This window comes from Podarcis gaigeae (genome assembly GCF_964106915.1).
Source record: "Podarcis gaigeae genome assembly, chromosome: 1".
NCBI classification, from domain to species: Eukaryota; Metazoa; Chordata; class Lepidosauria; order Squamata; family Lacertidae; genus Podarcis; species Podarcis gaigeae.
This window is the reverse complement of record NC_139678.1, coordinates 74,171,983-74,187,167: the sequence shown is the minus strand read 5'-3', so window position 1 is coordinate 74,187,167 and position 15,185 is coordinate 74,171,983. Positions and strand designations below refer to the sequence as shown.

Below are 15,185 nucleotides of genomic sequence, written 5' to 3'. Positions count from 1 at the left end.
CACAGAAACTACTGACAGGGTTTTGAATGTTTTCCAAACACCTATGAAACAAGCAAAGGTCAGGGAAAGAGGACAAAACTTCCTGCATCTTCCTCCTCCCACAGACTGCAGCACCCTTTTCAACTTCTGCCCAATTACGAAGCCACCATCCCCTCCTATTCTACTCTTGATTTCATATCCCTGCTTTCATTTTTGCCCCATTCCCATGCCACCCCCTTCCTTCTTTTTTGCAGCCTCCCTTTGCACCCATTTTCACCTTCTTGCTCCATCCCTTTTCCTTTTACACAATTTTTATAAGACATCTGAAGGCAGCCCTGTATCAAGAGGTTTTTAATGCCTGATGTTTTAAATATGTTTTTAGATATGCTGTAAGCCACCCAGAGTGGCTGGGGAAACCCAGCCAGATGGACGGGGTATAAATAAATAAAAAAAATATTATTATTATTATTATTCCTTCCTCTTTCCTTATCTCAGCTCTCTCCCTTGTATGCTGACCATCCCCATTTCCATGCCTTCTCCTTTCTCCTATTCTGCAACTCCCTTTGCACACCCACCCTAGGATGATATATGGTACTGTCTTTCCAAGATGAATAGATTCTTATGAGCAAGCCTGTCAGTTTCTTTGTTCAGTTAGAGAAGGTTAAGTTCAGTTGATGGATGTTGTTCATGTATGGGTGTGTGCTTGTAATAAAATTTATGTTCCAAACTACTGTGTTGAATCTGGAACTTCCTGTTGAAGACAACACACGGTGCTAGGAGTGAACTACATTGTGTGAAGGATCTCTGCAGTTGCTTTTAAACCACCACTTTCACCTTCTCAGCATTCCTTCCTTCCTTGTTTCCGTTCCACAGCCACAGCTGATGTGCAACCTGTCTTCTCTTTTACTCACCCCTGCATTGACTTTGTGCAAATCCAGGGCACTAAAAATCCTCCACTGGGAGTTGTTGTTGTTGTCATTTATTGAATTTATGTTGTTGTTGTTTCATCGTTTAGTCGTGTCTGACTCTTCGTGACCCCATGGACCAGAGCACGCCAGGCACTTCTGTCTTCCACTGCCTCCCGCAGTTTGGTCAAACTCATGCTGGTAGCTTCGAGAACACTATCCAACCATCTCGCCCTCTGTCGTCCCCTTCTCCTTGTGCCCTCAATCTTTCCCTACATCAGGGTCTTTTCCAGGGAGTCTTCTCTTCTCTTCTCTTCTCTTCTCTTCTCTTCTCTTCTCTTCTCATGAGGTGGCCAAAGTATTGGAGCTTCAGGATTTGTCCTTCCAGTGAGCACTCAGGGCTGATTTCCTTAAGAATGGATAAATTTGATCTTCTTGCAGTTCATGGGACTGCAATTTATTGAATTTATATATCACCCTATATCCGGAGGTCTCAGGGCGGTTCACAAAAAGGAGTTGTGTTTATAAGCTCCTCACACACATCTTGGAGCAGATTTAAGGAGGGTATGGGGTGAGTGCTAAAAGGAGGAGTGTTGAGAAAGTTCCATTGTAAAAGCATAAATCCTTGTATTGGCCAGATGGTTACTTAGCACTATATTGGATACAAGTCCCAGCTTCTAATCCAATTCTCTTGGCTGGTCACCCCACTAAAAACAGAGGACTCTGCCTTTTGCATATTCTCATTAAAAGCAGTCATGCATAAAAACATTTTTGATGTCTGTCAAAGCTATAGTAATGGAGGTGGCTGGTTGTATCTCTCATGGTAGAGGTAAAGGTAATATAGAATTGTAGAGTCACCACAAGAAAATCTGGGGGTGAACCCCACGATTTTGGCCGGTGCACACTGGCTTTTACCTACACAGGCCCTATTCAGGTGGGTAGTCCCCATGTGGATAGTGGAAGTGTGTTGGATCTCTACATAGCATCAAAGGGGAAGGAGAGGAAGACAAGACCAAAAGTTCACACAAAGCCCAAGGTTCATGAAAACAAAATCCAAAATCAACAGTTCAGTAATACCTTTATTGGGACAAATGAAATGCTACAAAAATGTGAAAGCTTTCAAGTTATCAGAACTCTTCATTGGGCAAGATATTACACAAATAAATCCTGACATAGGAAGCTTTTAGGGCTAAGCAGCAAATCGCTTCCACCAGTAGCCAGAATAAACTGAGAGACACTGAGGAGAAAGGTGACCCAGTGTGACTGTGGGCAATGACTTGTATCAGGGAGGTTAACATAAATAATTGTGTTTTATTTCTTTTGTATAGGCAATAGCCAAAGACATCTCTTTAATATGAAGGAATAGCTAAAAGAACCCACCTAAATGGCTGTTGAATTGATTGCTGGCTGCTAGTTACTCCCTTCAAATTATGCACAATTACCAGTAGTTGACATAGTAGGGAGATGAAAAAAACAGTTTCATGGCCTGTCAGAATTAATGAGGAGAGCTAGGAGTTTCAAGGTCCCATGGAGGATATTTTAATGTTTTGCTAGTGTGTGCCAAAATACGAAAGGCCAGCCCAGATCATACGTAAGATAAAGGGAAATTAAATATGAATACTAATATCCACAAGAAAGTACAGTATATTTCTCTCAATCATACACAACAGATCACCTTGTTTGGCAAAGATGAAGGATATGACTCTTATGATACTAAACAAATATTTCTAACATATAATGGATCTGCAGTACTGGTAAAATCTGTTTTCATATTTCTGAATCCTAGCTCTCTATCTTATTGAAGAAGAAAATAACAAAATGAGTGGTTATTTGAAGAGGGGGGAAATAGTGGTGTGAGATCGTCACATTAAACTTCACACATACCTGAGTTAGAAGGTAAAATAAAGAAAATGTACTGGGTGAAGAATTCAGCATATTGAGAAACTGGGGGGGGGGGCGGGGCACAAGTTCCAAGTCTTATGTTAAGATGTGAATTTGGGCTAGGGGAGGAGATCAGGCTGTATGATGCCCGAGTCCCTTTTAATTCCTAGGGTCCTAGATTCAGCAAAGGTTAAAATCTAATGGAGGATTCAATTGTTGAAGCAGCCAGGCCTGCTTCTTGGTGGGCCTAAGCAGGTTGTAAGTATAACAGAAGGAAGTGGCTTTGTGCCAGAGGGCAAATGGGTGGGTCCCCTCTCCCACATCTGGCTGGAAGTGGGAAAGACAAAAGTGTGTGTGTCTGTGAGAGATTGAGAAAGAGATAGGAGAGTGCACTGGGCTAGAAGCAGGTAGAAGAGAATGAGAGTCATGCTTGATCTCTGCTTGAATCCAAGACTGGGCCTATGGGAAGAACAAACCTTCTGGGGTGTTGATGCTATGAGCCCATCCATCATAAGCTCAGGTTGTTATATATATGTGAAAATAAACCACATATAATAAAGACACCACAGTCTTCACTGTCCCTCATTCCTTAGAAACAGAACCCTACTTAAGCACCTGGACCCCCTGAAAACTTGCACCACTTGAAGATTGGGGTGGCAGGCAACACACTATTTGAATAACTTGGTTCAGCTCTGAAAAGTTTGAGCAGAACCACAATTGCATTCAATTTTGTCACATTTGGATTGCAACATCTGAAATGGGTTCTGTAGCCCAGTCCAGACATGCCCAGAGACATGCATAGGTCTCTAGCGTGAGTGGGTGGCATTGTGGTCTAAACCTCCAAGCCTCTTGGGCTTGCTGATCGGAAGGTCGGCAGTTCGAATCCACGTGACAAGGTGAGCTCCCATTGCTCTGTCCCAGCTTCTGCCAACCTAGCAGTTCAAAAGTATGCCAGTGCAAGTAGATAAATAGGTACAGCTGTGGCAGAAAGTTAAACAGCGTTTCCGTGCGCTCTGGCACTCATCACGATGTTCCGGTTTAGTTTAGCAGTTTAGTCATGCTGGCTACAAGACCCGGAGAGCTGTCTGTAGATAAACACCAGCTACCTCAGCCTGGAAGTGAGATGAGTGCCATGCCCCATAGTCACTTTTGACTGGACTTAACTGTCCAGGGGTCTTTTACCTTTACTTTTTATCTAGGTCTTTAGCATGGCAAAGGGATGGTGATGAAAACAACAGCACCTTGTCACTATGACCCCATTGCCATGCTTGAGGCCAAGGAAAATGCATACATAGCCATGGTACAACACTCTGCACATGCTTGGAGGAAATTTGTGGAATCCATTCTGTATGGAACAAATTGCTCTGGAATGGGTGTGTGTGTGTGTGTGTGTGTGTGTGTGTGTGAGAGAGAGAGAGAGAGAGAGGGTGTGCACTTTGAATTGTGTACAAAGGACAAAAGGTAACAAATACAGACACAGGAGCTTTGATGCAATGTATAATAATAAATAATAATAATAGAAACAACACAGTGTTTGTGATTTGTAAGGGCAAGATATTTATGCTTCAGAAGGAATCAGCAATTGCAGCATATGTATTATATAAACAAGTGTTTGCATTTGAAGATACTGCATGCTCCACATAACATTCCACATCTGCTCTTTATAATTGAAGGAATTATTTCCTGGATTCCAAATGCTTATTATGTAATTAACAGTATCGCCACTCTAGGCTGCAATAGGCTGTCGCAGTACTTAAGCCACTTACTCTGGAACAATCCCATTGACCTCAATTACATTATTCTGGGCTTCAAGTTTTGATATTTGACCCAAGCATTATTTTTAGCATTTTCTTGATTATTTACTGTGCTACCTGCATTTGTTCGGAGAAACATATATTAATTTCATTATATGAAACTATAAATTTTTAGCCACATGCAAACTTAAATACTGTATATATATATTCTAGGAGTTTTCACACCTAGAGCAGCAAAACATAAACTTTCCCATTGAACCTTATATAAATCTAGGGGCAGTAGGGAGGAAATCAGTGCTGTTATTATCATAGCATATATTTCTTCATACAGAGTCAACATGAGATCACTTGTCAGGCATTATAGTGAATGAAGTAATTTGTTTTGATGAGTTGTTCCTCTATAGTTGACGTTATTTGTGCATACTATAAATGTTTAATTGTGGTAGAAGTAACATGTTGTAGTGTAGACAACTGTGACATGTTATCTTTCCAGTCATTATTAACCATAAAATAACTCAAGAGCAAAAGCACCATTCGTTTTCGAACTTTGCCCCAAATCCAGCAAAAAGCTTTTTTTGTGTCCAACAGCATGGGTCCAAGTGATGCAAAAATATGCATGGTGGTAGTTTGCATTGGGCCACCACTGTGTGTGAGGTTAGGAAAACTTTTATCAGGCAAAATACTAAGATAGTTGTATGGGGGCAGAGGGACGATAGGTGATGACCTGGGTAGGTGACATATAAAGATGGGGGAGGGCTCAGTCTAGTATGGGGGAAGGGCATTTGGCAAAAGGGTAGGCAGGGGTAACAAGCAGAGTGAGCAGGGGCAGCAGCCCTCAGTGAAACTGACAAGTGTATAAAATTACCGTGAAGATGCCCTAGCTGTAAAGCATATTAGTATCAGCATATTTATGCTACAAACTTAAACTGCCTTAATAATCATTCCATCACTCCAGCGGAATTCTCAGACCCCTCAATGAACCACAGCTCCCAGAATTTGGGGTGTGTGAGAGAGAGGTGGGGGGAAGGAGCCATGTAAGTTAAAACAGTTGTTAAAGTGATCTAAGGCTCTCCAGCCTACTCCCTCTTTTACCACACAGAAGAACTATTACGATGATATATGGGATTAGGATCACACACACAGAGGCGCAGCACTCACAAATATTGCCCTAGTTACCTGTGCTGTGATGTCAGTGTCATGCTGCTGTGACTGTGAGGTGACGTCATGTTTTGTGACATTTGTTGGCACAGGAGTCGTCCAGCATAATTTGAAGCCCTTAAGTGTTGTCTAAGTAAGCTTTAAGTGTGGCTTATAAAAGTGTTATCACTGCAAGAACAATTTATTATTATTATAATACATTGTAAATCAGTGTTTATCGGAAGGGAGCAGCCATACTCATGCAAAGCATCTGGAGAACTTCTGAACCGCCTTTGAATAGAGCCGAAAATAACAAGGTATATAATATATATAGTACCTTATCTTGCCGCAGCATTTTTGTCTAAGCACCAGCATAACCCTTGAACTCAGCACAGCTCTGGGAAAGGAGCTTGTTAACTAGTTCTATTCTCCATCAAGCTCAAAAGGAAAGCAGACTTTCTGATCAAAGGATATTTGTGCCTTCTGCTCTTGGAGTTGTCTTTGTTAGCTAATTGCTTCTGCACTGGAGTGCTTGAGCTCTTGTATCTAAGGTGCCAAATCATTTGTCTTATTAGAAGCAGCTATTACTTCACGCGTTAAAATGCGTTACTGTGCCAAACCCTCACATAGCCTGGCATGAAGACAGCTTAACCAATTAATCAGGGGTTCCACAAAAGTGCATGATGGTAAGGAGCCAGATTTAGGGTGATAATGTTTGAAAAACATGTCATCATAAACCAATCTAACAGAAGAGCAAACTTTTATTTCAGGCAAGCCAGCAATACAGCCAGTGTTTGGGGTGTTTGTTTAGGCAAGTGTATGTTGCAAGATTTATGTCGTTTGGCAACTCTCTTACTTGTAGCAGCTACATGAACTTCAAACATCTACATAGGAAATAAAACAAAGACTGAAAAGCTCTATAGTAGATAAACAGCTTAATGCAAGTTGAAGTTTATATTGAAAATAATGTAATAATTTTGGCTTGCTAGGCTACTTAATTGTGACAACTTCATCTTAAGTTACACTCAAAGCAGACTCTTATAGGTTTGTTGTAAATGTCTGAATGCTGCGAACCATGCTCCTTGGCTTAAATAGGCATCAGATTGTTTTGCAGTGCAATGTGTAAGCAGTAGGCTGGGTTAACAACTATAGAATTCAGCCTAGGTATGAGAGCACAATTCTTGCCTTTCTTTTTTTAAGCAACTCTGTGCCCCTATTTTGTTTTCCAGATTCTCAGAAGAGAGCATCCATTGCCTTAAAAAGGCAAGCTACAAATTCTTCCTTGATATGTTGCAGAGGAATTACACCGAGAATGAATCAAACAGTAGAATTAGGACTTAAGAAGAATGTTGGTATAAGCCGCCGTATACTGTCAGAACATTTGTCTATCTTGAGCTCAGTATTGCCTAAATTGGAACAACTTCTGTGAGCCACTTCCTGTCTTATTACGTTCAGATATGGTGGTGGGACCCCTGCAGTGATTCTAGCAATAGGCAGAGCAAACTCAACTGAGTGTGGGGTGGTGTACAGTAGAGCAGTGAATTCACCACCAGCTCCTGCTGGCTAGGGCAGAAGGTGAAGTGACAATAATCCTCCCCCTTTATTTTGTTCCAGGCTGATGCAGCAGAAGGGCCCACATTGGACCCTTCACTAGGAAATGGACCACCATTGACTTCAGTGGATGCTGTTTCAGCAGCCCTTACACTGCCTGGCAGGCCCACGCGGGAGCTTCCATAGCAGCTTGGCTCCTCTGCATCCTAACCCCTTACACTTAGCATCATGGATGTGTGTGTGTGTTAGGATTATGGCTGTGGCTGTACCAGCACTTCATTTTGTTTTACTGCCCCTCCTTAATCCTATTTATTTCAGTGCATACTTTTTAATTGTAAATCACACTGAGGCTATTTTTAGAAGTAGTAAATGTGTTATAAATAGCAGCACAGGAATTGTCTGCAAGAGCCTCATCCTGCTATGCCAAGTGACCCTGCAAGTGACACTGGTGTGCAAATGGTCCATCCTGCTGCTGCTTGACGTAGTAAGCTGGGCACGTACTAGGACTGCTAAGCGCTGGGACTTCATGGCAGCCTCCACAGTCACATCCCCATAGCTATGCCCCTGCTAAGACTATGAACTTCTGACCAATACAAACATTATGGCTGCAATAACAAGTCATTTCTCCCATACTCACTCTCTCTCTTCCCTTTAACATCCAGCCTAAGTCTCAAGAGTTTACTCAATATTTTGTGACATTTTGGTTGGCCGTAATTAAGAGATTTTGATTTCCCCCGAAATAAAAGTGGCATGCTAATGTAACCTAGCTCTTCTTATTAGGTTATTTGGTGGGTTTATGTCTAGAAGCGGAAGAAAAATGGCTTATATATTTGGTGTGCAACATACTAGCACATATTTGGTCAAAAGATTACTGCAATGCAGGGGGTTGGACTAGATGACACTTGTGGTCACTTTCAACTCTGCAATTCTGTGATTCAGTGATTCTATGATTCCTACAATACAGGATATCACAATCTCTGTTGTGAAATAAGTGGCAGTACTTCATTTCTGCCCATCGCTACATTATTTCTGGGCGAGAGGATCTGCTAATGGGCAGCTGCCAACCTACCAAGAGATGCAAGTGTGAGTAAGCACTCAAGTTTCAATTTATAAGGTTCCAAGAGGGCAGGGCTTCTTGAGATATCAACCTGTACATCAAGGGTGTTTACTATGTACTGTATTTCTTTTTGAATTGTTCTTTGCCATGTTCAAGGATCTATACACACGTTATCTCAAGAATTCCCACAACCATGTAAAGCATGTGTGGACAACTTTTTTCCCCTGCTGAGGAACATTCTCTATCCACCCCCCCTGTGTGTGTGTGGGGGGGGGGAAATCTGCCAGAGGCCACATGCTGACAGTGGGCGGAGCTGAAACTGATGACAAATGTGTTCTGGATAACTAATCTGGAATAAAGACCAATCATTCTGAAACTACAAAAATAAAGTGAGGCTTTTAAAAAGCCAGGAAAAGACTCATAAATGAAGTTAAGTGGAGTCACATGTAGCCCCTAGATCACAGGTTTCCCCTTTTAAGTTAAAGGGGTGTTGGTGTTGGTCACTGGTTGTCTTAATAGTACAGAGATGGCACACACTGAGGCTGAAAAACAGGAATACTGTATACCAAAGGCACAGCCCCCATATCATGGGAGTAGCCAGGATTTTTGATAGGGGGCAGGCCTCTTGTTGGGGGGAGGGAAGAACCACACTTAGCTATGTTTTGTTTATTGATTTGGGGGAGGGCAACTGCCCCCCTACCGCCCCTTGGCTACACCCATGCCCCATACATGTCTATTCAGAAATAAGTCCCACTGAATTCAATGAGACTTACTCCCAGGTAAATAAATGACTATATGATCGCAGCCCTGGTGAGTTTGAGGCAGGGGGTGATAGCCAAACTAGGGAATTGCTGTTTCACAGATCATTTGCTCACCCACCTTGCTACGTCGCCCCCTCGGCATCTGAAAAAAACACACCCCACAAAAACAAACACCTCCCCGTCATGGCCCTCTCTTAGCCTTACCTACCTCAAAGGAATATAAAAGATAAAAAGGAAAATATTATATATAAGAGATAAATGGAATCAAAACGGCACATTGCTTTGATTTCGCCCGCGCTTCTCTGGATGGCAGGGATTTTCTTCCAGTTGATTGCACAACGCCTGCCAGGTTTAGGGCAAGGAAGATGCCACTAATCATGAATCACCCAAGTTCTGCACCTGCTGAAGATCTACTTGTTGCACAGCTGCGGAAAGTCTCGGCCGTCTTGCGCGAGTAAGGGACGAGCAGCCGCCGCCGCCGCGCTGCCCCCGGGGCTCCTTGGGTGGCTGCTGGCAGCGGCGAGGCGGAGGGAGCAGGGGCCTTCCCCGAGGAGCCCTCCCCCGGAGTGGGCGGGGCCAAGGCGAGCTCTCGGGGACTTGAGCGGAGGCCGCGGGGGAAGGAGAGCGAGCGAGAGACGCGTCGCGCTCGCTGCCTGGCTCCGCATCCCGCCGGCCCGCCCCTCCGCGCGCGCCTCTACGATGTCTTCTCCTTCCTCGCCCAAGGCGGAGAGGAAGCCGTGGAGCTTGGGGCGCCTGTCCGTCACGTCCAGGAAAGGCAGCATGAAACCCTCGGCTCTGGAGCTGGCCGAGAACGCCGCCAACGCGCACTACGCGCCTTTCTCGCTCTCCGCGCCCGCGGGGGGGACGACGCCCGGCGGCACCGGCTGCGCGACTCAGCAGCGCGCGCGGTACGTCGAGGGGCCCGAAGCCACCGTGGCCATGAGCGGCGGCGGAGGCGGCGACTACCCTCGCCCTCCGGTCAGCTTCGACCCGCGCGTCTCCATCTACAGCGTCCGCAGACCTCTGCTGAGCCGCAGCCACATCCAAGGCAGGGTCTACAACTTCCTGGAGAGACCCACCGGCTGGAAGTGCTTCGTCTATCACTTCACTGTGTGAGTCCCAACGGCTTTTTGCTGAGCTTTTGGTTAGAAGCGACCCCCCCCCCTCATAAGGGCCCCCCTTCTTCCCCGAGGAGCCCGGCGGCGGCTCCCGGGGTCAAGGAGCGCGGAGGGCAGGCGGGCGGGCAAGACGGCTGCTTGCCGTTTTCTGTCAAGAAAAGGCGGGAAAAGGGCCTCGGGGAGCCCGGCGCACGCTCGCCAAGGGCGCGCGGCTCGCTCGGCGCCCGCCGGAGCCCCGCCCCCCGGAGATTGGCAGCCCTCGCGCGACGCGTGTTTACCTGGCGGACTTTTCCGACCGAAGTTGACCTAGTAAGGATGCTGAGGGTGGCAGCCCGACCTACTAGGTCAGCATCCTCCTGCGGGAGTGAGGCAGCTGTTGTCGAAGCCGCATGCCTCGTTTGCCCGCCAGCCAGCCTTCCTCCTGGACCATAGAGGGGGGGAAAGCTTGCAGCGTTTGGGAGTTTTGAGCTTAGGGGAATAAGAGGTGGCTTGAGAGAAGTTTATAAAATTATGCCTTGCGTGGAGAAAGTGAGTAGAGAAAGGCTTTTCTCACACCAGAAGTTTCGGACAATCCGATGAATGTAGGAAGATCCAGGGCAAATAAAAGAAACTTTTTCACACAGTGCATTAGTTAAACTGTGGAACTCCCTCCCACAGGACACAGTGATTGCCACAGACTTGGATGGCTTTAAAAGAGCATCGGACAACGGAGGAGAGGGCTGAGGGCTGTCGATGGTGACTAGCTGTGATGGCTATGCTCTGCCCTCATAGTTGGAGGCAGCAATGCTTTTGAATACCATTTGCTGGACACCACAGGAGGGCAAGAGTGCTCTTGTGCTCAGATCCCGCTTGCAGGTTTCCCACAAGCCTCCAGTTGGCCATTGTGAGAACAGGATGCAGAGCTGGATTATTTATTTGGTTAATATCTATACCACCCTCCACCTGATGATCGCAGGACTACTTACTATCTAAAAACACAAAATGCATAACATACTGTAGTAACAAACAAAACCAATAACCCAGCCCCCACAATATGGCCTCATCAAAGAGCACATGTTTTTATTTCCTATATACCTTACGCTTTAGCAGCTCTTAGGAAAACTCTCACAGTGTCTCATCAGATATTTAACAGACCAAGCCTTGGCATACTTTATTGGAAGTAAGTTGCATTGTGTTCCATGAAGTTTGCTGCCAGGAAAGTATTCTGAGCATTGCAGCCTAATTGTAGGCGCTGTCTGCCTGTAACATTTAATTGCCTAGATTCATGCATAACGTTTGCTACAGATAAATCCTTTCCTTTAAGCACATAAGGTACTCCCTTACAGGTGCGTGTGCAGCTAAGTTATTTCCAGGATTAATGTCAATAGATGCTAGGTTGCCGGGGGTGGGGTGGGGGGAGAGAGACAGCTCCAGAAGATGGCAATTGGAAATATCCTTTACTCTGGCTAGGTACCTGTTCTGCATGGTGGGGTGCGCCAATGTGGCTTCTCTGTGCTAAAGGTCCATGCAGATACACTCTCTAGTTGATGAGCTGTGCTTTAACTTCTCTCCGTGTGTTCCATTCATTCCTAATGCATTGAGCAAAACAAGGCATTGTATGCTGAGAACTTCTTACGCTGGTTACAAGTACCAGAGTTCATAAAATGTTGTTCATGAGATAATTATTTAAACTAGCCATCTGTCAGCACAATTCGATTCATTATTCAGAACTCTGACAACACATTGTGTGTGTGCACGCACACAAATACAAACGTTTGTGAAATGAAACAGTGACAAATGTGTGAACCCCCCTCCTTGGGAAAAGCAGCTTTCCCCCCAGGGAAAAGCAGCTTTGGGAAGGGAGCTTTTTAGAGTGGAGAAGCAGCCAGGGAAGTTTGTTAGAATCATCATAGAGTTGTAGAGTTGAAAGGGACCACAAGGGTCATTTAGTCCAAGCTGTCACAATGCAGGAATCTTTTTGCCCAGCATGACTGAGATTAAGTCTCCTGCTCTGCCAATTGAGCTAGGTTGAAACCTTTCTGCACTGGCCATTCTTCTACTCTAGATTGTACCTCTCCCCATGACTTATCTCCCCTTGAGCTTCCAAAATGCACATTTGGAAAGGCAAAAAGAAGTTTGGAAACCTGCAAAATAGGAGGGAGATTTGGAGTGGCGTGATTAACACTTTCCTTACTCACCATTTATCCACTCCAAATCTCCTCCTACATTGCAGGTTTCCAAATTTTTGTTGCTTACAGGTTGTCTTATGATTTGCTAGGAGTGAAAGTGTTGAGCACATTTAGTTTCATAGGCAGTGAAATACCTCGGGTTACATACGCTTCAGGTTACAGACTCTGCTAACCCAGAAATAGTGCTTCAGGTTAAGAACTTTGCTTCAGGATAAGAACAAAAATTGTGTTCCAGCGGCGCGGCGGCAGCAGGAGGCCCCATTAGCTAAAGTGGTGCTTCAGGTTAAGAACAGTTTCAGGTTAAGAACGGACCTCCGGAACGAATTAAGTACTTAAGCCGAGGTACCACTGTACCCAAATTATAGCCAAATTGAGCCAAAAATATGAAGGCATACTGTAACACAACATGGCATTAGCTGCCTTTGACATTCCTCTTGGAGTTGATGCAAATGACTTATTGCCTGATGTTGGTGTGCTTAAAATAACACTCACTTTTCTGAATCATGGCTTGCAAAATTAAAAAGCCACCAAAAATACCAATCAATACAATATACTGTACTTAATGGCTTCAAAATATAGATTAGTCGTGCTTGTCTAATCAGAGCTACTTTTCAAGATGCATTATTGGAAATGAAAAAATGAGCAGAATGTATTTTTAAGAAAGTAATGAGTGGAATTTCTTAACCTAAGGTACTCTTACCTTAAGGCTTTTTTTTGGGGGGGGGGGGTAGAATCCAAATATCCTAGCTGCCATTTAAAAGTTGTGTTAAATTTCTAATGGCTCACCATATGACTCTGGTGCTTTTTTCCCTCCATACCACTGCACATGACTGGAAATAAGAAAGATTTACAGCAGAGGTTCCTAAACCATGGTCCGTAGACCTCCAGTGGTCCACAAGCTTCATTCAGGTAGTCATCGGCATGTCTGTAAAAAGACAGTTAAAATCATACAGAATCTAAAACAGTGCGTTGAAATTGCTAAATCCGGCAGAAAAATAATTAAGTGGTCCATCAAGACTTTCATCAATTTTTAATTCGTCATGAGGATGGGGGGAGATTGGGAACTTTAGTTGGAATCCGTCTGTCTCGAGAGACAATGGAGTGTGCCTCCGAGCTGGGGATGAAGTCAAACTGCTCAGGGTACCTCCTCAGGGTACGAGCCTGAGCAGTATGTACAAAGGTCCTGGGTTGCCCAGATGACAAGACACCCCCCCCCCCGGCTTCATTGATGTGGTCCAAAGGAAAGCAGAACAATACGTTTGGCACCAGCTTGCTTGCAGGAGTTGCTGGAAGGAGGCATACAAGGTGCCATCCAACCATCATAGGGACTCCACTCTGGAATTGTGTAGGGTTTATTCCTAAGCCCTTTTTCTGCCAAAGATACCCTGAAAGGCAGCAGAGGTTTAGGATCAGTTTTTCTTCTCCTAGATGGGCTACCGTCCCAGGTTGATGAGCCCCACCTGCCAGGGGCGTAGCAAGGGGGGTGCAGTAGGTGCGGTCCGCCCCGGGTGCCCCCACTGAGGTGGGTGGCAAAATGGTGGGCAGCATTCACTGCTGGGCCTGCAGCATGCCCAAGCCACACGTCTTGGGCACCAGCAGGTTCCACTCTGTCCGCCTGCTGCCTCCCCCCCAGCTGTAGGGTGGCTGAGGCCCCATGGTGCGCCCTGCCCCTAGGGGTGCTGCGCCCCCTGCCCCATCCCTATGGGCCCCATGCACCCCGTCCTGTCCCTCCCTAAGGGCGTCCCTCCCTAAGGGCACAGGGCACCCTGTCCCATCCCTATGGGCACCGCGTGCCCTGCCTCCACCCCTGGGGGAAGTTCGCTCCACCCCTGTGGGTGCTTCGCCCCAGGTGCCAGAGAGGCTTCCTCCACCGCTGCCACCTGCTCCTCATTTCCCTCTACAGCACATGCTGAAACTGTCTTCTTGATCATTGGACCCACTAGTGGTCTCATCTGCTCAATCTGCTGGAGCTGTCTTTCCATGTAGGGCTTACAATATCATAGTCAAAAAGCTTGGAGGAGCAATTTATCTCCAGATAGTGGCTTTAATGTACAACAGCCTTTATTCTGAAAGTTAACTCAGGGAAAACTTCAAAACAGCCAAATGAGCATGGAGTTTTCTCGGTGTTCCCACAAAATGTGGGAAACTGGGATTGGGTAGGGGAGTGGAAATGGAATGGCATATCTTAACAAAGGGTGTGGCTGGCTGCTTGGCAACTTGTGCAAAGAGTATTCAGTGCTGCAACATTTTGTTTCAGGTCCCACTTGTTCTAAATGCATTTACTGGGATGTTCCAAGTGGTGGAATTGTCCAAACTGGAGCTTCTTGCATTGTAGGTTCATAGCTGGATGTTTTGGAAGCAAAAACAGGAAGACCAAAAGTAATGTGTTAAATCAGGTCCCCTTTTTCACCATCACTGATGCTGAGCACATGGGAAGCAGCTGCATACCAGGTCAGACTATTTCAGGTATCCCAAGGGTCATCTAGTCCAATGCCCTGCAATGCCAGTATTGCCTGCACTGGCTGGTAGTGGCTATCCAGGGTCTTTCATATCACCTGCTACCTAATCCCTTTAACTAGGGATGTTAGGCATTGGACTTTGGCTTCTGCTTACAAAGCATATGCTGTACTACTGAGCTATGACCCCACTCCTCTCATCTCTTTTGCATGCTTTTGATGAATCAGTGCGAGACCCACATGGCTCCAGACAGCTCCAGGAGCTAGATTTACTGAAATACTCATCAGAAGCCCACATGAAACTCCAAAAGTGTTCTTGATAAACACCTAACCTCACTGTGAGCAAGTTCCTCCCTGGCAAAAGAACAAAACCTCCTTCAACTGTTTAAAGAGTCTGATTGAATTTTTGCTAATGGGA

General features: G+C 45.4%; 2 protein-coding genes across 7 annotated transcripts in view; one reads left to right on the top strand and one right to left on the bottom strand.

Annotated features, from left to right (window-relative positions):
* The window catches only part of TH (tyrosine hydroxylase), a 532,003-nt gene that overhangs the window by 316,674 nt on the left and 200,144 nt on the right, over positions 1–15,185 (bottom strand). The window lies entirely within an intron of this gene.
* Positions 3,801–15,185, top strand: part of KCNQ1 (potassium voltage-gated channel subfamily Q member 1) — a 300,879-nt gene continuing 289,494 nt past the window's right edge. The window contains exons 1-3 of one of the 6 annotated variants that reach the window (XM_083720074.1): positions 3,807–5,973; positions 6,886–6,919; positions 7,271–10,137. In XM_083720074.1, coding sequence (XP_083576200.1) covers positions 9,725–10,137 — 413 coding nt within the window. In that variant the 5' untranslated portion in view covers positions 3,807–5,973; positions 6,886–6,919; positions 7,271–9,724. Of the gene's footprint in view, positions 5,974–6,885; positions 10,138–15,185 lie in introns of all 6 variants that reach the window. The other 5 variants (XM_083720073.1, XM_083720078.1, XM_083720075.1 and 2 more) reach the window with 5 other exon arrangements.